At 45.7% G+C, this 25559-nt stretch overlaps 1 protein-coding gene across 12 annotated transcripts in view; it reads right to left on the minus strand.

The window, feature by feature from the left end:
- Nucleotides 1-25559, minus strand: part of TIAM2 (TIAM Rac1 associated GEF 2) — a 239226-nt gene that overhangs the window by 40414 nt on the left and 173253 nt on the right. For 9 of the 12 annotated variants that reach the window (XR_007470439.1, XR_007470442.1, XR_007470441.1 and 6 more), the window contains one exon: nt 8345-8448. The exons of 1 other annotated variant lie outside the window; for it this stretch is intronic. Coding sequence is in view for 5 of the 11 variants with exons in the window: in XM_049695172.1 (XP_049551129.1) it covers nt 8345-8448 (104 nt within the window). In the remaining 6 variants the exon portion in view is untranslated. Of the gene's footprint in view, nt 1-4114; nt 4564-4622; nt 4813-8344; nt 8449-25559 lie in introns of those variants that run through there. 2 more of the 12 variants (XR_007470444.1, XR_007470443.1) reach the window with 2 other exon arrangements.

Consider the following 25559-nt stretch of genomic DNA (forward strand, 5'->3'; position numbering starts at 1 on the left):
AAATGTCATGCAGTGCTTTTCTTATTGTGGGTACTTGATAACTGATTCTGTCATGTCCATAATATTAAGTCAAGACAGAAGCTAGATGATTCAGATGTTCACTCCAAGTCAGAATTCTGAACTCAGAGTTCATCGATTCCTAAGGGGGAATCCACGGATAAACATCATAAGATCAATGAGCTCCCTGGAATCGTGGGTGACTTTTTTTTTTTTTTTTGCGGTATGCGGGCCTCTCACTGTCATGGCCTCTCCCGTTGCGGAGCACAGGCTCCGGACACGCAGGCTCAGCGGCAATGGCTCACGGGCCCAGCCGCTCCGCGGCATGTGGGATCTTCCCGGACCGGGGCACGAACCCGTGTCCCCTGCATCGGCAGGCGGACTCTCAACCACTGCGCCACCAGGGAAGCCCGTGGGTGACTTTTTACGTAGGCATCTGAGCAATTTTCTGAGCGTCCACAGACGCTCGGAGCCAGGATGGGCCGCCAAGATGGACAGACCCAGCCCCCAGCTGCACAGACACAGATGTGTGATGACTTATCCAAGGACAAAAGGACTTCCTTGTGAGACCTGGAGCAAAATCCCATGTGCCCTTCCTCTGAGGCCACCTGCCGTCCAGGAGGCTTCCCCTGAGCATACACAAGAGCCTGCAAACGGCGTTTACTGAGGTTAGGGTTCGGCCTGAGAAACTCAGACTCCCTGCTTTCTTCTCCAAAAAAGCAAAGCTATACTCAAGTCTCTATAACTCTCTATGTCCAACCCAGGAGGCCCAGAAAGAAAGATGGAGAAATAGAAGGCTGAACGCCGAAGAGGATGAGGATGGGGGATAGATGGAGGCCACGACCTCTCCCCCACGACCGTATCCAAGAGCACGCGGCCCACTCCTCAGCCAGCAGAACACAGGGAGCTCACAGCCCAGCCCCCTCCTGGACTAGTCCAGGCGCCGGCACCGAAAGCGAGGTCTCAAGGAGCAGGCCGAGGCCCCTGTCCAGCCCCGAGGTGTGGGTGGCCGGCACCTTGCAAAGGACCAGCACATCCCTCTGCGGTTGCATCCCAGAGAGGACAGGAGCGAAACCACAGCTCCCGCTGTTCCAAAGGGGAGGAAGAGGAGGGAGGGGCCGGCATCAGAAGTAAGTGTGGTGGGTCGGTCATCCGGTTAAGACCCGGACTGGCCCTGCGGCATCTCTGCGGTCAGGGTCCACCCTGGGTGGCCTTGGCTCTGGGCCCCCCTTAGCCTCAGCGCCCCGCGGCGTGAGGAGGGGGCTGCGCTCACCACGTCAGCAAGCGGAGCCAGAGCGCGTCCGTCCAGCTGCCGGGCCCCGACGGCACAGCGGCCCGCGGTGACTCCCGCCGCTGCCACTCTGCCACTCGGTGGGGGGGGTGGGGGGGTGGGGCTCTTCTCCACTGTGTGACTCTGCAGATGCCTCGCCATGACAACGTTTTCTTTTGCCCAGAAAAACAGGATGGAAAGGAAAAGCCTGGAGGAGAGCGAGAGAGCAGGGGACGGAGGCTGGGGAAGCAGAGGGCTGGGGACAACAGAGGGCAGAGTGAAGGAAGAGGCCAGAGGGACACGGAGCCAGCGAGTTCATAGGAAAGCCCCCGCCACCGGGGCACAAAGGGAAGGTGGCTGAGTGAGCTCTCGGGTGCTGGGGTCCCCACCTCACAGGTGCAGCCGGAGAGCAGGGGGCGCGGCGGCCCCAGGCCTCCCCGAGCCGAGACCTGTGCCGTCGGGCTCCCCGCCCCTGCTGCCTGCCCACAGGCACATCCCACGTGTGCACAGGGCCCCGCCCCCTGGGCGAGCCAGCCCCGCGCCGCCCCCAAGGCAGAAGCTCAGGCCTTTGGGCCCTCGTCAGGCATCACCCAGCTGGGGGCAGCTTCTGGGTATCCGGCCCCAGGTGGCCCACAGCTCTCAGCCAGCAGTGACAGCCCCCTTCCACTGGCCGGTGTGCCCTGCCCAGGGACACACCGGGCCTAACACAGACCCCTTTAGGACCACAGTCACGTCGATGGGGGCAGGGGCTGTGAGAGGAAGTGGAGAGAGAGGCCAGCACCGGTGAGATTTCTTCCCCCTGCCACCGTGTCCCCTCCTCCACTGGGCACGCCCTCCTGTCCCAGGCTGCGGCCAGGAAGCCACCCACTTGAAGTCTTCCCGCTGCAGGGCGTGAGGCACCCCACACCTCCACTCGCAACGGGCCCGCCCACGCCCGGCGCTGAGATTTGGTTTTCCTCCTTTCTTTCCTTCCCTCATCTGACACTGTGAGTGGCATCGAAGCCTGTGGGACAGAGTGTATAAATAATCCTTGGCCACAAAGAGGGCAGTGATGTCCCTTCCTTTCACTCCAGCAAAGACTTGGCATCTCCCCGGCACATCAGCCCTAACAATCAAGGACGGACCAAGAACAGGGGGCTAACACCCTGAAGCTAGGAAAACGGGAAATTTTTTTAAAAATCCAGCAAACTACAAAGAGACCAAATGGCCTTTCAGACGCCAATGAAAATGAATCCCAGACATTTCAAACAAGTTCACCAACTTGCCCCCAAGTCCCTTCCGAAAGGAAGCAGGGTGCTAGAAATGTAGAACAGTGCGTTGGAGAGCTAATGCGGAACTCAGCTCTACTTTGATCCCTCCCAGCCTGTGTCCTTCTGTGCCCTTGGTGACTCTCTCTGCCCTGAAGTGATGCCTCTCTTCCAAAAGGCGAAGAGTCTGCAAGACCTCCTAAGCATCTCTCATTCACAGCTCACTCCTGCTAAGGATAAAGGCAAACCTAACATACACTGCTTTTATTCAGTCATTTGAACAGCCCTTTAGAAAAGGTCATCAACTCACAACAGTCTACCTAAGAAAAATAAGCTAAAAGATGGGCAGGCTTTGTCTCCATGCAGATGACAAAGAGCTAAGAGGACTCCATGGCCAAGGCCCTCGGCTTCCAATTCTTTTTTATCTCAGGGGACAGCTCAGCAGGATTTGACCACAGACACTAACTTCAAGAAGACTGGGTAGGCAGCCTTGTGGCTAAGTCGTGCATTAGGTGAGCAGAGTGGGAAAGCATTCAAAACGTGCAAATGTATGAGCCACGTCGGGAAGCGGGGTTGCTGCTCGCCTAATAATCAATCTCTCATGTCTGGGCTTCTAGTCATCCATGATCCTCTCCAGTACACAGGCTTGGAGCTATTGTTATTTTTACTTACAGATGAGGACACAGAGGCTTAGTAAGACCGAGTACCTTGCCCCAGGGCACGCAGTGGTAAAGCCTGGTAGCCCAGGATACAGATCCAGGTTTCCAACCACTGAGATCAAGAGTTCTTTCTATTATACCACCACCTACAAGAAAAGGCTACCCGGAATTGAATCACTGTGAAAGATGATTGTCTCACTACTGGGGAACATCAGGCTCCGGATCATTTTTCAGGGACAAATGGGTTTGCTGTAAGGATGCAACCTCTCTGTTCACTCCTACAGGAATTATGTCAGATAGCATGCATTCAGAAATAGGCATGTTTAGTTTCTGAAAAAGGATCATGATTAATCTATCCAACGGCAGCCATGTAGAAAGACTGCTATTTACAAATACATTCTATTTTCGCTGGACTTTTTAACAAGAGCATCTTACAACCAAGAGATCCTGAAATAATGCAGGACACTCAAAGAAAGGCAAGAAAGATATATAGTTAAAAATGCTGAAAAATAAATCACACGATCCATGAATCTTTTTCTTTTCCTGTAGCTTCTTAGAGACGCAAGCTCTTCAAAGCAATTCATGCAAAAAACTCAAAAGGTTAAGCTAAGGGGGTGAGCAGGCATTAAATATTCAACGCAAGTTATGTTCATGCCGGACACCAAAACCTAACCATCAGTGCATGTCCCTTTTTTCTACCTTGAAAAAATAAACAGGACAAAATATATTCTCAACAGGATTAAATTGCAAACAGCACAACACACAGTTGTCAAGGCTATCTGTCTCCAGATCCTCAGTGCTCTCTGTTCCATCAACACCACGCCTACAAACTGCGAGAATAATCACTGCCAAAGCTACACCCTAGGTGATTACATAACATTTTTCTAAAAAGCTGAAAAAAAATATTTAAACAGGAGTAACAGAAGTAAAACACTGCTTACCTTACAGAAAACGGGTTTCACGCTTGTGGATTTTCTTTTACAGCAATACGCCCAATACAAGTATGGACAACACTCCAAGAAAATTTGACAAAGCATAAAATGGTTTACTGTCTTCAAATTATCCTTCTCTCTTTTCAAACATATTTGACAGAGTAAATCTTTGAAATTTCCCTAGGACTTTCTGATACCTTTCTATTTCAAAAGGACAAACTATTTCAGAGATCCATTTAGAGACCTATGCATCCTTGGAATGAGGAAGGAAAAGTTGACAGTGCCACCGAACAACTAGTATCCGAAAGAAATTCTCTTAATCCTGAGCTGTAAAGAGTGCTTGAAGATTACTGCCCGGATCCCTTCCGGAAAGAAAGGCTTATCTTGTCTGCATAACAGTCTTTAGACATTTTAGAGTGAAATCAACTTTCAAGACAGAGAAAAGAAAACCACGCAAGCATGCCTACATTTGGATCAGAAGGCACATCCCTGAGAATCAAAGCCCTTGTTTACTTACATGCTGTACATAGAAAGGAAAAGTTCAAAGAAACCTGCACCCTCTGGGAGAAATGATTCCATCTAAGTCGGCTGCTGGGAAATGAGTAAGACACGCGTTCTCTCTCACTCTCATCATCCCAGGCAGTGAAAAAAAATCCCAAACTGTTCTTTCAAGTCACATTCACAAGGGCTTCCTAGCGCCACCAAGCTCTTCCTTCAAGGCAGCCTGGGGGTTGGGGAAGGCTCACCCCCTTGCTCTGGATTTCCACCCCATGCCCTGAACCCGCCTGCTCTGGGAAGGTGCCGGGTTAGGGCACACAGCGAGACGGCAGGACCACCGAGTGCCACATCTGCAGAGCCAGCTCAGAGGGCGGGGAACAAAGCAAGCGGCACTTCTGTGGGGACTGCTTTACACACCTCAAGTTCCCAGAACAAACCAGAAACTCCTTCAACCCCCTCACTTCCAGAAGAACTGTTTATTCCTTTCAGGCTCCAAACTATTGCAGTAGCGCGAGCTGACTGCTAACAATATTGAAAAAAAATAAATTCCCCAAACCGGAGAGGTTGACAGGGGCACACAAAGAGCTGTGACAGTAATAGGCACCCTTGAGGAGAATGGCGGCAATCAATTATGAACCATTTGCAGAAATTGCGGGGCTGTCAAAAGCCCTACTTACAGCTGTGCTTCTTCAAGCCAGGCTGCATTTGATTTTCAAGGGACATTATTCCTGATTCTCAGGTGTAGAATATTGTTAGTAAAAATACCCCAAACAGCCCAGGTTCAACCAGGGTCTTATCTGAAAAGAAGTTAATGACCCCTGAGAAGGTTGACGGGCCAGCATGAGAAGCCCAGGAACCAGAGACAGGTCTCCCCTCTGGGGAGTGACCACCTCCTGTGGGCACCATGGGACAGCGCCAGGGCCATCCCGAAAGACCCAGGACCAGCACCCGCTGGACAGGCACCCTAAAACTCCCAAATCACCGTTTGGAAAATAGGAAAGCATTGCTTTTAGATATAACCTGCCGTTTCTAGGAGGCTAAACATAATGAGAGAAGAGGAATTTTATTTTTTAATTCTTCAATTCAAAACTTCCTTTTCACTACTATCCATCACAGTGATCACTTCTGATGATCACAGATTCTTTTTTCCCCAAGGAACAAAGAATATGTAAACCGAGTAGCTGCTAGGCATTTGCTAGGATTTTTTTTAAATATACTGAAATCCATTATTATAGGTAGATATCTTCAAATTTGAAAAAGGTGAGCTGATAACTACTCTAGACTTGAGAGGAATCTGACAGCAAATGCTTAACATGCTAATATTCTTTAATATTTTTTTCTTCCGTGTTCCTTGATATCTTTTGCTTTTTCCTTTAATCATCTTAGCAATGAAAATTAGGGCTCAGAGAGCTCCAATTTCAAGCTGAACTGCAGTTTTCACTCCTCTTCTAAATTTCTAACTGATGCTCCAATGTTCATCTTAGAAACCTTTGTTTAGTTATGATAGGCATTAAGTAATAGAAATGGCAATAGCCTCAACATGGTAACTTCCTGCAGATTTATTTGATTGAATCTTCACATAAAATAAAACCTGGAAAAGAATTTAATTTCCTCCTTAAGAATTTTAATGGGGAACTCAAACATCGTAACAGAGAGGAAACCATTATCCCTAATGGCGTTAATGATCTCCCCAAAGCTGCCACCTGCGACAGTGCCGCACAGCCACACTGACCTTAAATAGAGAGCCTAGCTTCTTGAGTGTTGCCTTAGCATTCTCCTTTTTTAAAAAAGTCAAGACAAAGCAATCCAAACGCATCTATTTGATGCTCTAGGATCCACTGCTTCCAAAACAATGATGAATTTGAGCTGCAATATTGGGTTCCCACAAGTAAATAACCACCAGAGAGAGAACAGAGCAGAGAGACTAAAAATGCTGATGACTGCAGTTTAGTAAAAGACATTGCTTCCTGGGGGCATAACCAGGCCAGTGAAAGTAGCTGAGTATTTGGTTTGTATGAGGAACTGAGAAGAAAGGAAAGGGAGATTTTGGAGGAGGTGGCTAGGGAATGGGGGGAGGAATTCAGGGGGTAAGAAAGGGAAACAGAGAAGAGAGGTGAGGCCAGGTGCCAGTGGCCGCTTGAACCTGCTCTGCAGCTGGCAGGCTCTATCCCACCCCATCCACCCATCCCACACTGAGCACCACCACCAGTCACCTGGGGCTGGGCCAATGGCCAGTCATCTAAGGACCGGCTCCTACGAGTATTAGTTTAAACCCAACTGGGGTGTGGTCCTGCTATAAATTTTTTTAAATACCCATCATAGTTTACATTGCCTCCACTCTTGTTTTGTATTTAAGACAAAAGGAAGAAATATAAAAGAGTTATAATCTCAAAGTCAGTTAAAACTGGACTGTGTACTTACAAAGATCATGTCAGACAGACAATTTCTGAAAAGAGAGCTAACTAAGAACAGTTAAAAATGTAGGAAAGGGGGCTTCCCTGGTGGCGCAGTGGTTGGAAGTCCGCCTGCCGATGCAGGGGACACGGGTTCGTGCCCCGGTCCGGGAGGATCCCACATGCCGCGGAGCGGCTGGGCCCGTGAGCCATGGCCGCTGAGCCTGCGCGTCCGGAGCCTGTACTCCGCAACGGGAGAGGCCACAACAGCATACCGCAAAAAAAAAAAACAAAAACTGGAACCCTCGTGCACTGCTGGTGGGAACGTAAAACGGCGCAGCGCTGGCTGTGCAAGCCAGTTGGGCTGTTCCTCAAAAAAGCTAAACATAGAATTACCACATGACTCAGCAATTCCACTCTGAGTGGCACACCCAGAAGAAGTGAAAACAAGGTTTTAAACAGATATTTGTATGCCAATGTCACTGCAGCGTTACTCACAACAGCCAAACGGTGGAAACAACCCACGTGTCCATCAATAGATGAATGGATAAACAGAATGTAGTGTGTGTGTGTGTGTGTGTTTGTGTGTGTGCGTGTATATACACAATGGAATATCATTCAGCCATAAAAGGAGTAAAGTTGTGATACATGCTACCACATGGATGAACCTTGAAAACATTATGCAGAAACAAAAGAACAAATATTATACGATCACACTCACATGACATAACCAGAACAGGCAAATGAGACAGAAAGTATAACAGGCTTCCAGGGGACTAGGGGGTGGGATGCATGGGTGGTTATTGTCTAACGGGTACTGAGTTTCTATTTGGCAGGATGAAAACGTTCTGGAAATGGATAGTGGTAATGGTTTGCACAATACTGTGAATGTTAATGCCATGAAGCGCACACTTAAAAGTGGTGAAAATGGCGAAGTTTGTGTTTTATACATTTTATAACAAAATGACAACATTCCAAAAATAGTTTCTCTTCAGCCAAAAATAAATGTAGTAAATGAATACAATAGTAATTTTATGTGGCCCTCAGAACACCTGAGCTTAGATTTTCCTTGGCAAACCATCCTAGTGTACAAATGGCCACGTTTGCAGTACTCTTTGGTGGCATGCCACAGGTCAGGCAAGAGGTTGGGCCAGGGTCAAGGATTCCTACTAGTACTTCACTTCAAATAAAGAAGGCAACTATTTTCTTTAAAGAAAAAAAAAATGTTTGTATTGACTGTTGTACCTAGGGATAGGAGAACTCCATCTTTTTCTCCCCACCTCAGGTGCAGGTGGGAATCAACACTTGCCTGCCAGGCCCTTGTTTGGGATCTGGGGCAGCATCTTACCCTGAAGGTCTGCTCCTTCTTCTCCCTGTGGGAAACCTGGTCCAGCGTGCCATCAGTCTGACTCCTTTTCAGGCCAGTTGTGATGTCAGGGACATTGCTGAAATCTGCATGAAAAGTGACAAAAACATAGGCGAGTTTGGCCATCTGCAAAAAATAGTAGTGAATGACTTAGAGGCTCAGAGAAAGAGAGGAAAGAAAAAAGTTAACTAACACCCTAGAAGGCAGGACACCATTGTCCGTAGTGATACTGACGCTACCATATGCATAGCTGGTCTTCTAAAACAGATCCGGGCCCTGGCTAAGTGAAGAAGCACTGCATCTGCCTGTTTTGCATCTGTTTTGCCTGTTTAGCATTTGCCTGTTTTGGTCAAAGGAGGCCAAAGACCAATCAAAACACTGACTTAAATGCCTGGCCACTCTTGTCACTGCTGTGCAAACTTCACTAAGTACACTATTATACAGTGTTGGTACTTTCCCTCCTTTATTTTTGGCTAAGTGAGGGCAAAATCACCAGGGATATCTGGGTAAACCAATGATGCAACACCATAGATTGTTATTACAGTCCACAAATTGCTCATTTGCGAGCATAATTCTTCTTTTTCTGGCATCGACCACATAGTAAATTGAAAGTCCCAAGAAGAACAGTAAACCTTTGTTAACTTCCAGAGTAAGGGTTAAGAAACAATATAAAAGGTGAGTAGAGCATGTGCCTTTCCAACCTACACTTATACACATATGCCATCCTCAACGGTTCTTTCCAGTGGCTCTCAAATTAACAAATTCAAGAAAGATGGAAAGACCAGCCTCTATCAAAATATTACACAGGGCTTCCCTGGTGGCGCAGTGGTTGAGGGTCCGCCTGCCGATGCAGGGGATGTAGTAGGTTCGTGCCCCGGTCTGGGAGGATCCCACATGCCACGGAGCGGCTGGGCCTGCGCGTCCGGAGCCTGTGCTCCGCAATGGAAGAGGCCACAGCAGTGAGGGGCCCGCTGACCGCAAAAAAAAAAAAAAAAAAAAAATATTACACAGATTTTCATTCTAATTTTTGTATTTGGTAGACTATCCTCTCATAGTCTGAAACCAGACTCATAGGTGAAACCAGATGGTTTCTGATCTCAGTCAGCCACAAAAAGAAGTCATCAATCTCATACCTGTCTGAGTTGATCTAGGCAGAAAAGGCATGGATAGACATTGGCAAACCATCCAGCATGATGGAGGCAAGGACAGTGGTCTCCAGGAGACCTTTAGAAGCTATGGGAGCCCTAGGAGGTTGATGGAACTCATGGACAGAAATGCTGGTCCATGATCCAGGCTGATACCACCAATCACTACACAAGAGGAGACCTCAAGAAAATGTCATAATGGTCTACAGAATTCTGGAGCTCCAATTTCTTCTTCCTTTTACTTCTTCTAACACCCTAACCCTGCCCAGAAAAGGACCACGCCGCCTATTTCACATAAGGAGATACAGACAAGGGAGGTGGGAAGGCTTTTATGTCTTAGGTGACTGGGTAGATGGGGAGAGTACGGGCAAAGCTGATCTTGAGATGCATGTGGGCCACCCAGTGCAACATACCCCCGAGTCCAGTAGTGCAAGAAAGGTCTGCACAGGGATGTGGCTTTGGAGCCCTCATCATACACTTGGCAGTGAAGCCACAGGGATGGTTGGTGCCTCCAGGGAGCATGTGCAGAATGGGACAACAAGAGGCCCAGGCAGAGAGCCCTGGAGCTGCTAAGGCACAGTGTGCAGGACAGGAGGTACCTGTCTCTTTACAGAGAAGCAACAGCCAGAGAAGCACAAAGAAATCAAGAAAGAGCGATGCCACCGACGCCACGCAATGTAAAAATACATTACCTAGGCAACAGAGTCAGATCTGCATTACTGCTGCCTTTACCTTATAAATAAAAAGCTCCAATATTTCCAAAGAGCTGTATTAAGTACAGGAAAATACAACACACAGTCCATGCATTTAGTCGTGATGATGATTTCTACAGCGCCTGCTCTGTGTCAGGTATGTACTACGTTCTGGGGATACAAAGATGAAAGCGACCTCAAGTCCCTGAAGATCTCAGAGACAGCACGGCCACAAGGAGCCTTGGAGCCCGGAGGCACCAGATGGATATGCTGGAGAAAATAACATGGCTGATGTCAAAAGCGGAAGTGAATTCTGAGTCATCGCTTCAATATATTCACACAACTTTGGAACTTCCTTAAACGCTGAAAATTCCCAGAACCACCTTTCACCTCTTACAAAGGCAAAGTGTTTTCCTGCTAGCAGAACATGTCATGCCCTTCCTCTCAAAATCCTGCTCACCCCAGGACCAAAGGCTTTACTATGAATCGGTGAGGCTCTGCAGCCCCTTAACTTCAGGGAGGCCCTTGGTGTGGCGTGGGTCCTCTCTGAGGCAGGGCTTGGACAGGAAGGATCACAGGACCCAGCTCCCACCGAGGCTGGCCCCGGGGACCCCTGAGAAGGCAGGTCTGCAGATAGGACGTCTCGAGCTGTTCCGCCACCCAAATTTCAAGAGGTTGACAGGCAGCTGGGCATCGACAGAGCCTCGGGGGTGACTGATTCCCCTTCCAACCCCACCAGCAGGGCGCCCGCGCTGTCCTGGAGACGGCAAAGCACGAGGAAGCCTAGCTTGACAGCATCCACAGCTGCGGACCGGGGTCCAGGAGCCTCACGTTTCAACTGGACCTGCATCCCTGTCTGTAAAAAGCAGTGTGCCCTTCACGTCCTTTCTAGAGGAGAAATGAGAACAAAGGAGGTTCTGGAAGAATAGAAGAAAAGTGGAGGCCGGTAAAATTCGAATCCTTATTTACAAAGCTCTTTGCAACAGGCACCGCGCTGACATCCTGTCCTGGATGCCAAATGCCTAGGCATAGCCCCACTTACACTCTGCCCACATCCTGAGCGCCAGCTGCTAGGGAAGCGCCATCCTTCCCCTCCCAGCCCAAAACTGCCTTCCCACCTTGGGAGAGCCTCCGTGTGGCCCTGTTCACTGGACACATGTTGGGGCACGGGATCCCTACCAGGGAACACGGGGCATGTGTTACCAGGGCCGTAACACCGCCCACCCTGGGCTCAGCTGCTGCAGGACAGATGGTCAGACGCACTCCGGAAGAGTCTTTAGCCAATGTGATTGTAAATAATGAAAAATAACAAAATTACAAAGCCATCTATTTATAACTGGTAAATACACTCTTTTGTCTTTCTCCTCTCATTCCTTGTGGAAATTAACACTTTGGGGGGAGGACTAGCAATCTGAAACATGTAGCATCTAACTCTGCTGACATGAGCTGCTACTCAGCCGTGAGTGAGCAGAGCCGTGACTTTCCACGTCACAGGCTCTGTTCCTCCGTGTGGACCACTCGGTCCATTTATTTATCCCCTGGTCGGATGGGGGCTGAGCACTGCACACCCACAGGGTACCAGGTCCTGTGTCAGATGCCGTACATGAGACCAGCCTCAGACATCTTTCTCCTTTAAAACAAACACTTTTGGAGAGCGACGACACACTGGGCAGGCTATCCCAGAAGGTGACTGCCCCCCACTCTCCTGCACACCCTACAGTTCCCCACAGACAACAAGGGAAACACGGGGCTTCAGGTGAGACACGCCCTGGTCACTCAGTGTCTTCCTGTTCTGGGCATCAGTACAGACCCCACAGGTATCACAGTCGGCCAAGTAACTGGCAACCCCAAACCCTTCATAATTAAAGGTCAAAACATGTGTTCAAGTAACATCCTGGGTATCAACGTAAAAATGGAAACGTTAGGATAAATGCTAAAGTTAAGGTTGCTTCGCCCATACAGCTCACAACGTGAATTCAAAGTTTGCATTTACGTCACTTCCAAATCCAGTTTAGCACAGTTAATATGCAGGAGTGTGGGCTTTGCCATTTATCTCCCCCAGGCCTGTAAGCAGCAGCAGGCTATCTGGGTGCTAAGTCTGATGTGTGCAAAGGGGACTTTCAGGAAACAGGTGTCACTGGGGGTCGGGAAGAGGGTTTGGTGGCGTCCCTGCCAATCTCCCACCTGCTGCTACTCTTCAGGAACCTCTCTGCTCAGCAGGCAGCTAGGATGTTGGGCTCATCTGGCTGATGCCATCCCATCACCCCGTCTTGCTGGCTGCTTCCTCCTTACTCAACCAGGCAGCAAGGGCAGAGGCAACAAGTCCTTCCCAGGCCCCGACACCCACCCAGGTGGCTGCCAGCAGTGCCCAGAGACACCAGGCAGCCTCTAGCTGCAGGAGGGCGGGCAACGTGCTCTTCCCCGGGCGGCAGCCAGACAGCTGGTTCCCAGAAAGGCGAGAAGTCTGAGCATGCCACTGTGTTCTCAGGAACAGCAACTGTAAGAGGAACTGAGTTAAAATCTCGAGAAGATATCAATCCCGAGGCCAAAAACAAGAAACTAACATGAGAGGAGAGCGTTTGTTTCCCCCTATTTAATACAGTAAGACTTTTTTGAGAAATAAATGATGGTAGTCACAGCGTCAGGAAAAGCTCTGCTTCAGTTTGTGGGTTGAGGACTCATTTGAAGGAGACTGAAAGGACAGGCAATGAGAACAGGAATTATTTTGAAACTACACTTTTTGTGCTTCAAAGCATATTGTACACTGATTCTCAATACTATAAGCTCCAAAGCCCCCCTTTTGATAATATATACTTTTACTATCCTGAAATAAAATTCTTTCTTAACGTAATCTATCTCCACACATAATTTCACAAAAAAATAATATATGCCTTAATAGTAACACAAGGAGAAAAATAAATGGAAAGTAACAATTTTTTAAAAAATATGTATTTCAGTATGTAAATGCTAGGGTACAAACACTCTAGAAACCGTGACTGTAAGGAACGGCACCCAGGAACGGAGGAGAGCTTAAACAAGCTTTATTTGGGGACGCTCCCGGGCGAGGTTCACTGGTCCGAGAGAAAGGGGCCAGAGAAGTCGCGCCCGGGCGAGGGTTTGGGCAGAATTTATAGGGGAAGAAGGGAAAGGGGTGTGGTGAGTCCAGGAGGGTGCAGGGTATTCCTTATTTGGCGGTCTTTTCGGGTATCGTGGCAATATCTGGTGCCGGTTGCATCAGTCTTGGGACTGTTAGTCCCGCCCTTCGAAAGGCGGGAAGGCTGGGCTGGGTGGAAAGTCCCCAGGTCAGTTCCTGGAACTGGGTGGTCCAGAAAGTTTCGGTCTGATGCAACGTGTGAGTCTGACTGCGTTCCCCTGTCTCGGGCCAGTTGGCCTTAAAGTGATGAAGCTGTGCAAAGCCTGTCCCACAGAGAATCACGGGGAATATCTCAGCTTCATCACAGACCCAGGCCGGGGTGTCTTGGTGGAGATATAAATGCCTACTGGGTGCTGCCATCACACCTACGGGGCGACATGATTTTCCAAACGGGCAAAGACATTTGACAAAGTTCTGAACAAAACAAAGGTCAAACTGCCATTGATTTATTGGGTTGATGCAGTCCTATAAAATTCAAAGTACCCTACAGCTGAGGGGAAAAAATAATTTGTGTTCACTTGTAAAACGGAGCTGGTTCGTGGCTCGAGTAATTACACCACGGTTTTCACTTACATGAATGTCCAGGAGAACAGGTCTGAAGTGTGAGGGACTGACTTAAACACGCAGGACAGCCAGCACCACGGCCCCAAACACTAAGTGCCGCCTTCCCCCAATTCGTTATGAAAACCAAAATCCAGACCCATAAACCTCCAAAACGTCACTGGTGGGCAGTGCCTCGGCCGCTGAGAACTGTCTCTGCCCCTCTCCACGGCGACGACTTCAACTTCGCCTCTGGGAGGGTCAGTGACATCAGAGGACACCGAATGCACCAAAAAGCACACAGCCCAGAGCAGGTGCAAAGGGAATATTAGCGCCCTCGCTTCCTGAGAAAAGGAAATACACTCACCAGAGCAATTTAAAAGACAGCATTTCAATAAATAATGTAGCATATTTAACTGGGACTCTCATCTTGGGATCAAAAATGTTTTGATGAATCATCAGCCCTCAGACCCCCTCTGAGGTGAAAACTACAGAACGATAATCTTCTATGAAGACGACTGAAAAAAAAATGTAAAAAATAATATCAAAGAAGTTACAAGTAAATAATAAATGATTTAAGTTTTCAACCACATAACGCCCTGTGGCATCAAAGGTGTACATCCTTGACACTTTTTTTACATCTGCAGTCAGTTTTACATCTGCAGTCATCCCTCAGCATCCGAGGAGGACTGGTTCTAGGACCCGCAGGGAAACCAGATCTGAGGATGCTCAAGTCCTTTACAGCACAGAATAGTATTTCCCATCCACTGTTGATTAACTCCGAGGACGCAGAACCTGCACATACAGAGCGCCAGCTGTACTTATATTCACGGTTTGATCTACAGCCGTACCACCCAGAATGGGCCCAATCTCATCACATACACAGTTTGTGTGAATTATGTTCTTAATCTACTTGATTTGTTCAATTTCTCGATTCAATGTCTCAGAATCTCTACTATGTAATTCCATAAATGAACAGCTTGTAAAGAATCAATGAATTTTACATCTGAAAAGAATCTTAGAAAGTATCCAATTCAATTCCTTCATCTGATGTATCTGTGTTACTTAAAAAAGTGTGAGTGTAATTTTAAGAAAAGGTAAAGATTTTGGTAAATCAGGGCTGCCAGTAGAAGGATATAGCATTTTGTAAATACAAAATTACAATTGTTTTTCAGTTCTCCAAGCTTCACACACTATATAAGTTCTGTATTAATGCTTTTGACATAGTTTATCTTGGTGTCAAGAGCACATTGAGCATTGAGTTCATTTGCACAGAAAAGCTCAAAAATCTCTCAACTTTTAAATATCAATTTGCAAACTTTGTATAGCATTGGTTATTCTTCATTAACTCAGATGTCCCTAGATTTTACTCATGCTTTTACTTAAAGATGCAATGGTGTGTGACGTCTTTCATTCGTGACATTTGCTGTGCTCTGTCATCCAAGCAAATATCAATCATCATCTGTCAGGGAAAGAGAATGAAAATCAAACCATTTAAACGAAATAACAGAAGGACTACTCCACGAGAGAAAAAGATAACCGTATTTGTTGACCACACTCAAAGGCTAGTCAAGTCTAACCTGTACCATTAACGAACAGATCACCATTACTTTATGTTCTTCTGATGTAGATAGAAATTGATCTACTTTTCAGAAGGTATCTGGGACTCTACAATTCTTTATTGTTATTATTCTTTTGTCAAGGAAATTCAAGGCAGCAGTATGCTTGCAAAGAAATAAATTCTATCATAACATAAATGTCATGCCAGAAAAAAATGTAATTTCATAAATCTTCCAAGTGCACTTGACCTGAGGTCACATTCCAATTGGTACTGTTCTTGACAATGCAAGGTCTCTGGCGATAAAAGAGAGAAGTAAATACTGGTGGTAAATGTTTCTTAATAGCAGGCTGCCATGATTTGATTCAATTATCTTGCAGTAAATATCCTCGGCATCTGAAAGAACACTTAGAGGAACAGGAACATGGCGGGTGTTTCCATGGTGGGAACGTGCTGCAGGCCACCTCCACGCTCACTGTAACATGGGGGAGGGAAAGGCCTTCCTCTTCCTGGAAGAGGAGGGGGGAATGTAGGTGCACCCATGCTCATGGGCTCCAGGAGGCTATGGCTGTGCAGGGGTCCTCCCGTGGTAACTTATCCGGGTCCCTGATGGAAAGTACAAAGTCAAAGGCAACAGGATCTTCAGCCAGAGTTTCGTTTCCACCAGAAACTGGTCCCTGCAGAGCTGGGAGGACCACGCAGCTGTCACAGTTATACTCAGGGGCATGTAACAGACACCACTGTAGTTCTGACACTTAAAGAACTTTGGTAAAGAAGAATTTAAGTTCAAAACCCTTACAAACTACCTAGTTGGAATTCTATTTAAAGACCCTGAAGGCCTTCCCTGGTGGTCGAGCGGTTAAGACTCCGCGCTTCCATTGCAGGGGGCACGGCTGGCTTCGATCCCTGGTTGGGGAACTAAGATCCCACATGCTGCGCGGTGTGGCAAAAAAGGAAAAAAAAATAATAATAAAATTAAAACATTAAAATCAAAATAGAGACCCTGAGAAGAACCTTAAAAACTCATTACTCGCAAGTTTCTATTGGGGGATGTGCTGTAAGAAAAAGGGAAACCTGAGCACCACCTCCTTTCAGGAAGTGCTACTGTTCTGTGGGATTAAAGTAAAAAAAGAACAGTATTCAGCCATAAAAAGGATGAATGAATGAAGTACTGAGTCACGCAGCAACATGGATAAAGCTAGAAAACACGCTAAACAAAAGAAGGCAGACACACAGGCTACATATTGTACGATCCCACTTCTATGAAAGAGCAGAAAAGGCAAATCCACAGAAACCGAAAGCAGAGGCATGGCTGTCGGGGGCTGAGGCAGGGAGTGGAGAAGGAGTGACGGACGGCTGAGGGCACCAGGGCTTCTTTTCTTCTCTTTTTTTTGCAGTGATGAAAATGTTCTGGAATTAGTGGTCATGGTTGTACAACTTTGTGAATATACTAAACACCACTGACGTGTACAGTCTTAGAGGTGACTCTTATGGTGTGTGAATTAAACTTAACTTTTTAAAAAGAAGGTCAAGATATCAGTGCAGATTTTACAGGAGAGAAATTAGAGTTACAACAGAACTCCATCGTAAGTGGGCTCCAAAGAACCAAATCACACGAAATATACAGCTGCGTTACTACAGGGTTAATGAAAATCAGTGTGAATTATCTAAATAAATAAAGGTGCAGGAATAAAGACAGCAAAACTATCACTAAACAATCGACCTCTCCCTGCACTTAGCAAGCCCCAAATGACCACAAGGCAGTTAGCTCCTAATCGCCACCCCCAGTCCCCAGGTAAGGACCCAGATAAGAAGACAAGGGCCCTTATCAATGCAGTTACATCTAAATTTGCTGTACTGCAGGACACATTATTATTGGGTTTTACTCTATGTATGTTAATAGAGGAATATTTAAAAGGAAAAAAAAGGGGTTAAAATCCAGTTCCCCTACATGGAGGGAAAAACAAGAAAATACAGTTCTCGCCCTATCTACGATTGGCCATGACCTTGTCCAAGTTACTGGCAACTTAATGTGTCTCTGTGCCTTGATTTACCCAGCTGTGAAAGTAAAATGATAATAACACGTCTCTGCTCCATAGGGTGATGTAACAGATGATTAATGCTTTTAAGGGTTCCTGGTGATCTTTATATTTGAGACAGCCTGTTATTATGACGAAGCCTTAACAAACACCTTCTCTCCAGCGGTCAAGACCTGATTCTATTTAAAGAGGTAATGAGATATGTTGCAAAACCAAATGGAATGCTTGATCCGTCACTTTGCCTTTTTCACTTCATAAACTTGTGTAAAATAAATGCACACTCCTATAGTTGTTTAACTTGGTGCTTTAATCATATTGAATAACTGAATTTTCGAAAAAGAAAAAATGTTAAACTCTTTTATCCGATCCTTCATTTTAAGAGGATTTAGAAAAGGAGGAGTTAGAATAACCTGCCCAAGGTCAAGCATGAGGCCTGGAGCTAGAAGCCAGGTCCCAGACCCACTGTCTCTTATAAACATTAGTACCCCCAAATTAAACTTAAAACACATCTATCAGCATTGACTTTTACCGGGGATACAGATGTTACTATTCTTTTTTAGCCGCGGTTTTGGTTTATCTGTCAAAACAAACCCACGGGCACCAAGCAACGCATTAAAGGCGCAGAGCAGTCAGGCTCTTTGGAGCGGGGTGTATGTCACGGGCCATCCCAGAGTCCCTCAGGCACGTGGGCAAGTGAGCAGAGCCTTCAGCTCTGGGGAAGTCTCAGCACAATTCCCTTGCGACCAGATTTATAAAAAGAAATCTGGGAAGCTTCAAGGCACACTCCAAGGTTGCTTTTTATGCCCCAGGACCCACACTTGGGACGCCGCCTTTCCCTGCTAGACACGCCTATCACCTGCCTTTCACTTAACAGACAGCTGAGTGAAACACCTGCTATTCACCAAGAAGCGTGCTCGCTGCTGCGTCCAAAACACCTTTGTGTTCCTCAAAGGCCCTGTTTTTCAAGGGATTTTCAGTCTCTTGAAAACAGTACGTAAATTACGACAAGCACACAGAGTGACACTGCAAGGCGATAAATCTTAACTTCCACATCAGGTATACAGACAAAATGCTTTCAGAGCTCAGAGGAGGAAGGGCCCATGATCCCTCCAAGGTGACATGCAGGCAGCCCCCCTACTGCTTACAGAATATAATCCTAAAAGTAGGAAAACGGAGTTTATACGTTCTGTGAAGACTTCTATTCCCAGGGATCTAAACAAATTATAATATTCCTATTTATACCTCGGCTTTTAAACACACCTGACACATATCTTAATCTCCTCCTTCCCCAGGGAAAGCACATGACCCGCTGAAGATCAAAGAACATCCCCAAGGGGGCTACAGGCTCACCAGCCCAAACACACCTGACGACTGGCATTTTGGGGTCATAGGTATTAAGCTATGAAACCAAGGCTTCTTATCAACATTTTTCAGGTCCCTTTTCCCCTCATTTTTATAAAATAATAATGACAAAATCCAGTAAACATTCAAATAGTTTTGCGGATACTACTAAAGAAAGATGCCTAAACCTCGCAGAAAGGTGAGGTGGTCCTTCATCAACTGAAACATGAAAGTCAGAATTAGAGTCACAAATAGCAATTTAGGAGTAAATCATTAGTGTTGGAAAAGGTAAAGGCAGAAAAGTTGACAATAGCATGTTCTGTTTAGAAGCTTCAAAGTGCTTCACTGGAAATTCCGGATTCCCTCAGAAGCCCGTTGGGAAACTCTGGGGAGGAAGGGACATTCTAGAAACTGTTCCACGTGGCACAGCATCTGCCCCCGTCCTGGGGCAGCTGGTCAGGGCTCCTCACTGAAGACAAAATAATTTTGCTGACAACTGCATATGTCTCTTAGCAAATAAATTTTCCCAGAGCTACTAACAAGTAACAAACTTGGATAATTTGAACTTTGTCCCATTGTCCTGTAACATGTTAGGGTGGTTAATGGCCAAAAAGCAAAAAAAAAAAAAAAAAAAAAGGTAAAGGGATTTGCATGGGATTGGACAATTAATAAAAAGAGAATCAGACCTGAGTCCTGTAGGATCAGAAATAAATTAATAAGCTGCAAAAATCATAACTGAATTGTTTGAAATGAAGGGAATTAATTTGCAGCTCTTGAATTTCAAACTTGATTGTTTTCTCCTATAAACAAACATGTGTTTGCCTTACGCTATGAGTGGAAATCTTTAAGGTCGGCAAGCTGTCATTCAAATCTCCTCCTTTTCCCTTTATGTGGTTACCTTTGATGAGTTGTGGGATTTTATGGATGGCTTTCAGTATAAGCCATTAAAACCATTTGGAAACAGGTGGGATATTCACTATGGATATAGAGGCTTAACACAAGGTGTTCCAAAATGAACTCCTGGTCATCTGCCAAAACCGCTCCACAGACAGCTTCCCCATCTTCATTGCTGACAACTTCATCCCTTCCACTGCTCAGGCAAAACCCGGGAGTCCCCCTTGGCCTCCATTCCTTCCCTCACACCACACAGCCATCTCTGAGCAAGTTCTGCTGGCTCCCCCTCCCCCGTGACCACTGAGAACAAAGCCACCATCACCTCTCGCCTGGTCACTGCAAAAGCCTCCGTCCCACCCTGGCCTCCTACAGTCCATTCATTCTCAACAGTCACTGATTCTTTTGAAACACTAGTCAGATCATGTCACTTCTCTGCTCAGATACACGGGATGATCCCGCGTGTTCCCCAGAGTCAACGTCAGACCTTGGGAACACATCTAGGAAGTAGCCAAACAGCTCTTCTGCAATGGTTATTTCAAGAAAAAGCACTTATATGGTGGTGCAAGCTGAACCAGCTGCTTTTTTTCACAAAACACAATTTTTACTCAAGAAAACGACAGAAAATATATTTTTTTAATGAGCAAAACGAACCTGTCATTTCCAAGGGGAAGAAAATGACAATATTTGTAGATATAATTCAAACTTTCCAGCAAAAATTGGAATTTTGGAAAACTTGTGTTCACCACCATGAGTCTGACAGCTTCCCAATACTTTGAGACTTTTCCAGTGAGATTGGAGGTGATATTAATGAATGTGATTTTTAAATGCTATATAATAAAATGTCCATATTTGAAAGGTCTGCATAACCAAGTGATCTAGTATTTTGGAAATAACCATTGCATGTTATAAAATAATACATGAGTAAAAGACCCATTCGAAGTGCAAGATAGGCCGACGGACTTTAATGTGACAAAGTAAGGAAAGTCCACCAAGAAGGTTTCAGATTCCACATTGCAACTAACATTGAAGGAACTACCTCTTGTTGAGCTTTGGTGCAATATTAAATGAGAATATCCGCAACTATCTGAAAGGATCATTAAAATACTCCTCCCTTTTCCGACTACAAATCTATGCGAGGTTGAGTTTTCTTCAAATCACTTCCACCAAAACAACACAGTGCAACAGACTGAACGCAGAAGCTGATGTAAAAATCCAGCTGTCTTCTATTAAGACACACGTTAAAGAAACTTGCACAGAAGTAAAACAATACCACTCTTCTCACTGATATATACATGATTTGAGTTTGGAGAACTAGTTCATTTTTAGAAATATGCTTATTGTGTGAACATGAAGTGTATTCATTGTTGTTACGTTAAAATAAACTTTAATACATTTTTTTAAATTTCTCAGTTTACATGTCTAATATACTAAATACGGACAGATAGTAATACAACCTAGCTCTTTAGAGTCCCACACAGCTAAGCTCTTTGGGGTCCCTGATAACTTTTTACAGTAAAGGATCTGGAGACCAGCAAGTTTAGCAACTGCAGAATCAGAGCCATTATCATGGTGGACTGATTACTGTCTATTCACATGTCTACCCCTCAGAGTCTGCCCACCCCGAAAGTGGGGACTGTGGTTCTTTATTTTTGTATCTTTGCCATCAAACACAGTGCTTGACGCATAAACACAAATTTGTTATCTTACTGGTTCTGGAAGTCAGAAGACTAAACTCGGTCAGCAGGGCTGCATTTCATGTGGAGGCTCCAGGAGATAATGTTTCCAGGCCTTTTCCAGCTTCCAGAAGCTGCCTGCATTCCTTGGCTCACAGGCCTGCATCAATCGCTGCTTATGTCATCACATCTTCTCTGATTCTGACTCTCCAGCCTCTCTCTTATAAAGACCCTGTGATTAGGCCCATCCAGGTAATCCAAGATAATCTCCCCATCTCAAGGTTCTTAATTTAATCACATCTTTGAAGTCCCTTTTGCCATGTAAGTTCCTTCTGCCATATTCACAGGCTCCAGGGATTAGGATGTAGACATTCCTGGGGGAGCCATTATTCTGCCTACCACAAGCCATGGATGAAGGTAATGCAGTTAAAGCCAAGAAAAAATCACCCCACCATTTCCCCCAACATTTAAGAGTCTCCAGGCCAGGATGAGAAAGAAACTAAGCACAAAGATTCCCTCTGGGAGAGAAACTGGGTGGCCAAGGACAGGATGGGAGAAATTTATCTCTTTTATTTGTTTAACTAGCACTTACACGGCCTTTACTATGTGCCAGGCGCAGTCTAGTTCTTTCCAGGTATTAGTTCATTGATCCCATGATCCAAAATCCTAAACTACTTTACAGTTGCAAAAACTCAGCACAGAGAGTGTACATGACTTGCCCAACCAAGGCCGCCCAGCTAGTAAGTGGGCGAGACTGAAGCCAAGACTCGCACCCAGGGTGTCTGGCTGGCGTCCGTGCTCTTAACCACTTGACTACATAGCTTAGGGGGACTTATCTATCACAGTTTAACCTTGTATACTGCTGGAATTTCATATCATGCCCATGTATTACCAATCCAAAAAAATTAAAGATACAGCCACATATAGCTGTCTCTAGAAGTGAGAGCTAAAAGGGAGATGTCTATACCTGGTCCTTCCTGAGTCTCAATTCCTTCATAGGAAGGAATAAAGTCAGGAACATAATTCATTTACAAAAGAAGGGGAACGAAAAATGGAAATGCAGACAAGCATCATTTGGCAATCAGTACTTGTAACATCCACAGGAAGAGTCAGACCTTTTTTTTTTTCCTTCTATGTAGCAGGCTATGTAACATTTCCTCTTTCCAACAAACGAGCATCATTTGTCAATCAGTACTTGTAACATCCACAGGAAGAGTCAGACCTTTTTTTCCTTTTATGTAACAGGCTATGTAACGTTTCCTCTTTCCAGCAATAGGTAGCAGTTTTACAGAGCTACTACCTCATAGAGCTCTGGCTCACTTTGCATGAACAGGAGACTATATTTGATCCAAGCACCCCAACTTTCAAATGGCTATTAAAAGTGATATATCCAACAGAAATCGCACGTTCTGTTCTTCAGAGAATTCTGTAGATTTTAACCTGAAAGATGAATTTGCATGTTACGTTAGGACAGAGAATACAGGACTGGTTTTACTCAAAATGCCAGCAAATTTTATTCACCAGCTTCTCCCTCAGTTCCAACACTGCCTCATCCTCAGTGCTACGGGCCTCTGCTCACCACCAGCCGGCCTGGCCTGAGGCCAGCCACGTCCTAAAGGGGACCTGCAAGGACCATGCCGCTAGTGGACACAGCATCACAATGCTGAGGAGCACGTTGTTTTTATAGGGCACGGACAGTAATTCATATATTCATTCTTTCCCCAAAAAACAGTTATTTGAGTCTTTATTTTACAAGGGACTTTTGATCATTAAAAATAACAATACTGTGAGAGCCAAAGGAATGAATCTCTAACAGTGGAATAATAAAGCCAATATGCGGAAGGTGGAGTACCTACCCTGCAAGGATTTCGAGCCACACTTTAGTGCTCCTTAAATGACCAGACAAATTCTCTGTTGTTGTTTTTTTTAAGGCAGGGGAAAGTAAGGCAATACTCGCTAGTTTCTTCAGCTACCTGCCATGATATACTTGTTAAAAACCCCAGGAATTCAGGGTTTTGATACAATCTGGCCCCAACAGACTTTCCAATGTTATTTCCCACTCACACAAAGCCAGGTGACCTCTGCTTTGGGCCTGTGTCACAGGTTACATGCTCTCTCGCTTCCACCACACACCTTCCAATCTACAACCTGCCCATCTAACACGCTCAGATCAAATGCTAACCTTTCTCCAATTCTCACACCTCTCTTTGGGGACCCCTCTGCTCCCAGCGGAAACAAACAGAAAAATCAGTGGGAATTCTACCTCTGAGGTGGACCTCTAATTCTCTTCATTGAAAAGCTTTTTTTTCAAACGTGAATTATTATTTACAAGTGTTTTTCACTTTTCCTACTCAACTATAAGCTCCTTGAAGGCAAAAAATAACATCTAGCTCATTTTTATATACCTGCAACATTTAGCAAAAAGTTGTTTATTTGTTAAATAAACAAGTGAATAAATGAATGAATATGGGAAAGAGGAAAACAAACTCCCCAATAGCAACACTGAGTTTTATAAGGGAATTAGCACCCAAGGAGCATAGTTACTGCTAACAGAAAACCACATTGCTCACTTCTGCTGATGAAACTGAAAACTACCTTAGGAACCATCATAAGAAACTACGAACTCTGAGACCAAAGTTCTCTGTGTCCTGGTAAAATCAGTATTTCCCGCCCAGATTTTTAAAACAATTTTTACATGCGCCAACCATCTTTAAGAACTTGAATATGTTTTGGCATCTGGGGATCCGGGGTGTCAGCCAGAGAGACTCAGTAACAGCAGTTTCACATACAAACAGGGCATTTTCTGAGCTCATTGCTCTTAGCTATCCTAACCCAGGCTGTGGAAGCCGAAATGCCCTCACGCTCATGAACAGGAGATAAGTGGGTTCGCCACATCAGAGCTGGCTCTATAACTCTTCCCCTGGTGAAAGCTGTATAGCGGACACATACATTCCCAGGAGCAATTCATTCCAAAGAGCAAATCTGCATCTAAGTGGCTTCTGGGAGACTAAGACTCTACACTACTCACACAGCAATTTAAGAAGAGTGATTCAAAGTCGGGTGGGGAATTAAAAAAAAGAACCTCAGGCTGCAATTACCTTCATCATCCAGTAAGAAGCATTTGCTGGGCTGACATTATCTAAATGGAAGCAGGAACATAGGTCTTTTCTATTTTTGTCTCCTGTTAAGTATACCCCAATCCTAACAAGGCCATATGAACAGCTGTTTATAGATGGAGAAGACATTAATGCCACATCAAGTTCAATGTTTACATAAAGGCTTTGTTCGGGAAGTCTATGCCCGATGAGACTCTCTTAACAGCTATTGGAATTTTTCAAAAGATGGTATACACTGGAAAAGGGATTTTCCATGTAAATCAAAAACAGCATTAACAGGAACCCAATATCAACAGGGCTGGCACGTCTGATGCCTTCAATAGTGGCCTTGTTGGCTCAAAAATAACATTGGCTTCTCTGGGGAATTCCAGTGGTAAAAGTAATTCTCTGTATAAAAAGTCTTTACAGACGATATTTCTGCTCAAGTCAAATACAGCCTCTAGACATTTCTTCTCTCTCTCTCCTACAGAGAACTAGAACAGAAATTCAAACCCTTACAGGCTGGAATCAAATGGTCATTCATTTCTAAGGATACAAAGGAACTTGGTACTGAGCACCCATCACTTCTCGGTGCACCCCTGCCCGTTCCACTCCTCACAGCGTCAGGGGAATATCACAGCAAAGCCGCTGACTGGTGCAAGTTCTTTGCTTCTCAGTGTATTAATCCGCTGAATGGGACTATCTCCTGAGGGTGGGCTGAGAACCAATGAGGGGAACTGCTCATTTGAGAATACTGTGTGCTGCCTCCTGATTGCACTGAGGACAGTAGTGGGGCTGGGGCCATGGGATCCCCTGATTGAGAGATTAACAACACACGGGCATAATCGCTGTCACTTGCTGAGAACTTTACACACATTATCTTGTTTAATTCTCAAGAGCTGGGCACAGAAGCGTTCAGGGAAGGGTAGGTCCTACTGCTGAGGATCAGACCACCTCCTTCAGACTGCTGGCCTTGACAGTGTGAGCAAGCCCTGGTCCACGACAGAGCTGGCACTACCCCAGACCACCTGAAGGGGGCTTTCTGATTGCAGGACCCAGGAATTTG

The sequence above is a fragment of the Orcinus orca genome, chromosome 12, assembly GCF_937001465.1.
Source record: "Orcinus orca chromosome 12, mOrcOrc1.1, whole genome shotgun sequence".
Lineage (NCBI taxonomy): Eukaryota > Metazoa > Chordata > Mammalia > Artiodactyla > Delphinidae > Orcinus > Orcinus orca.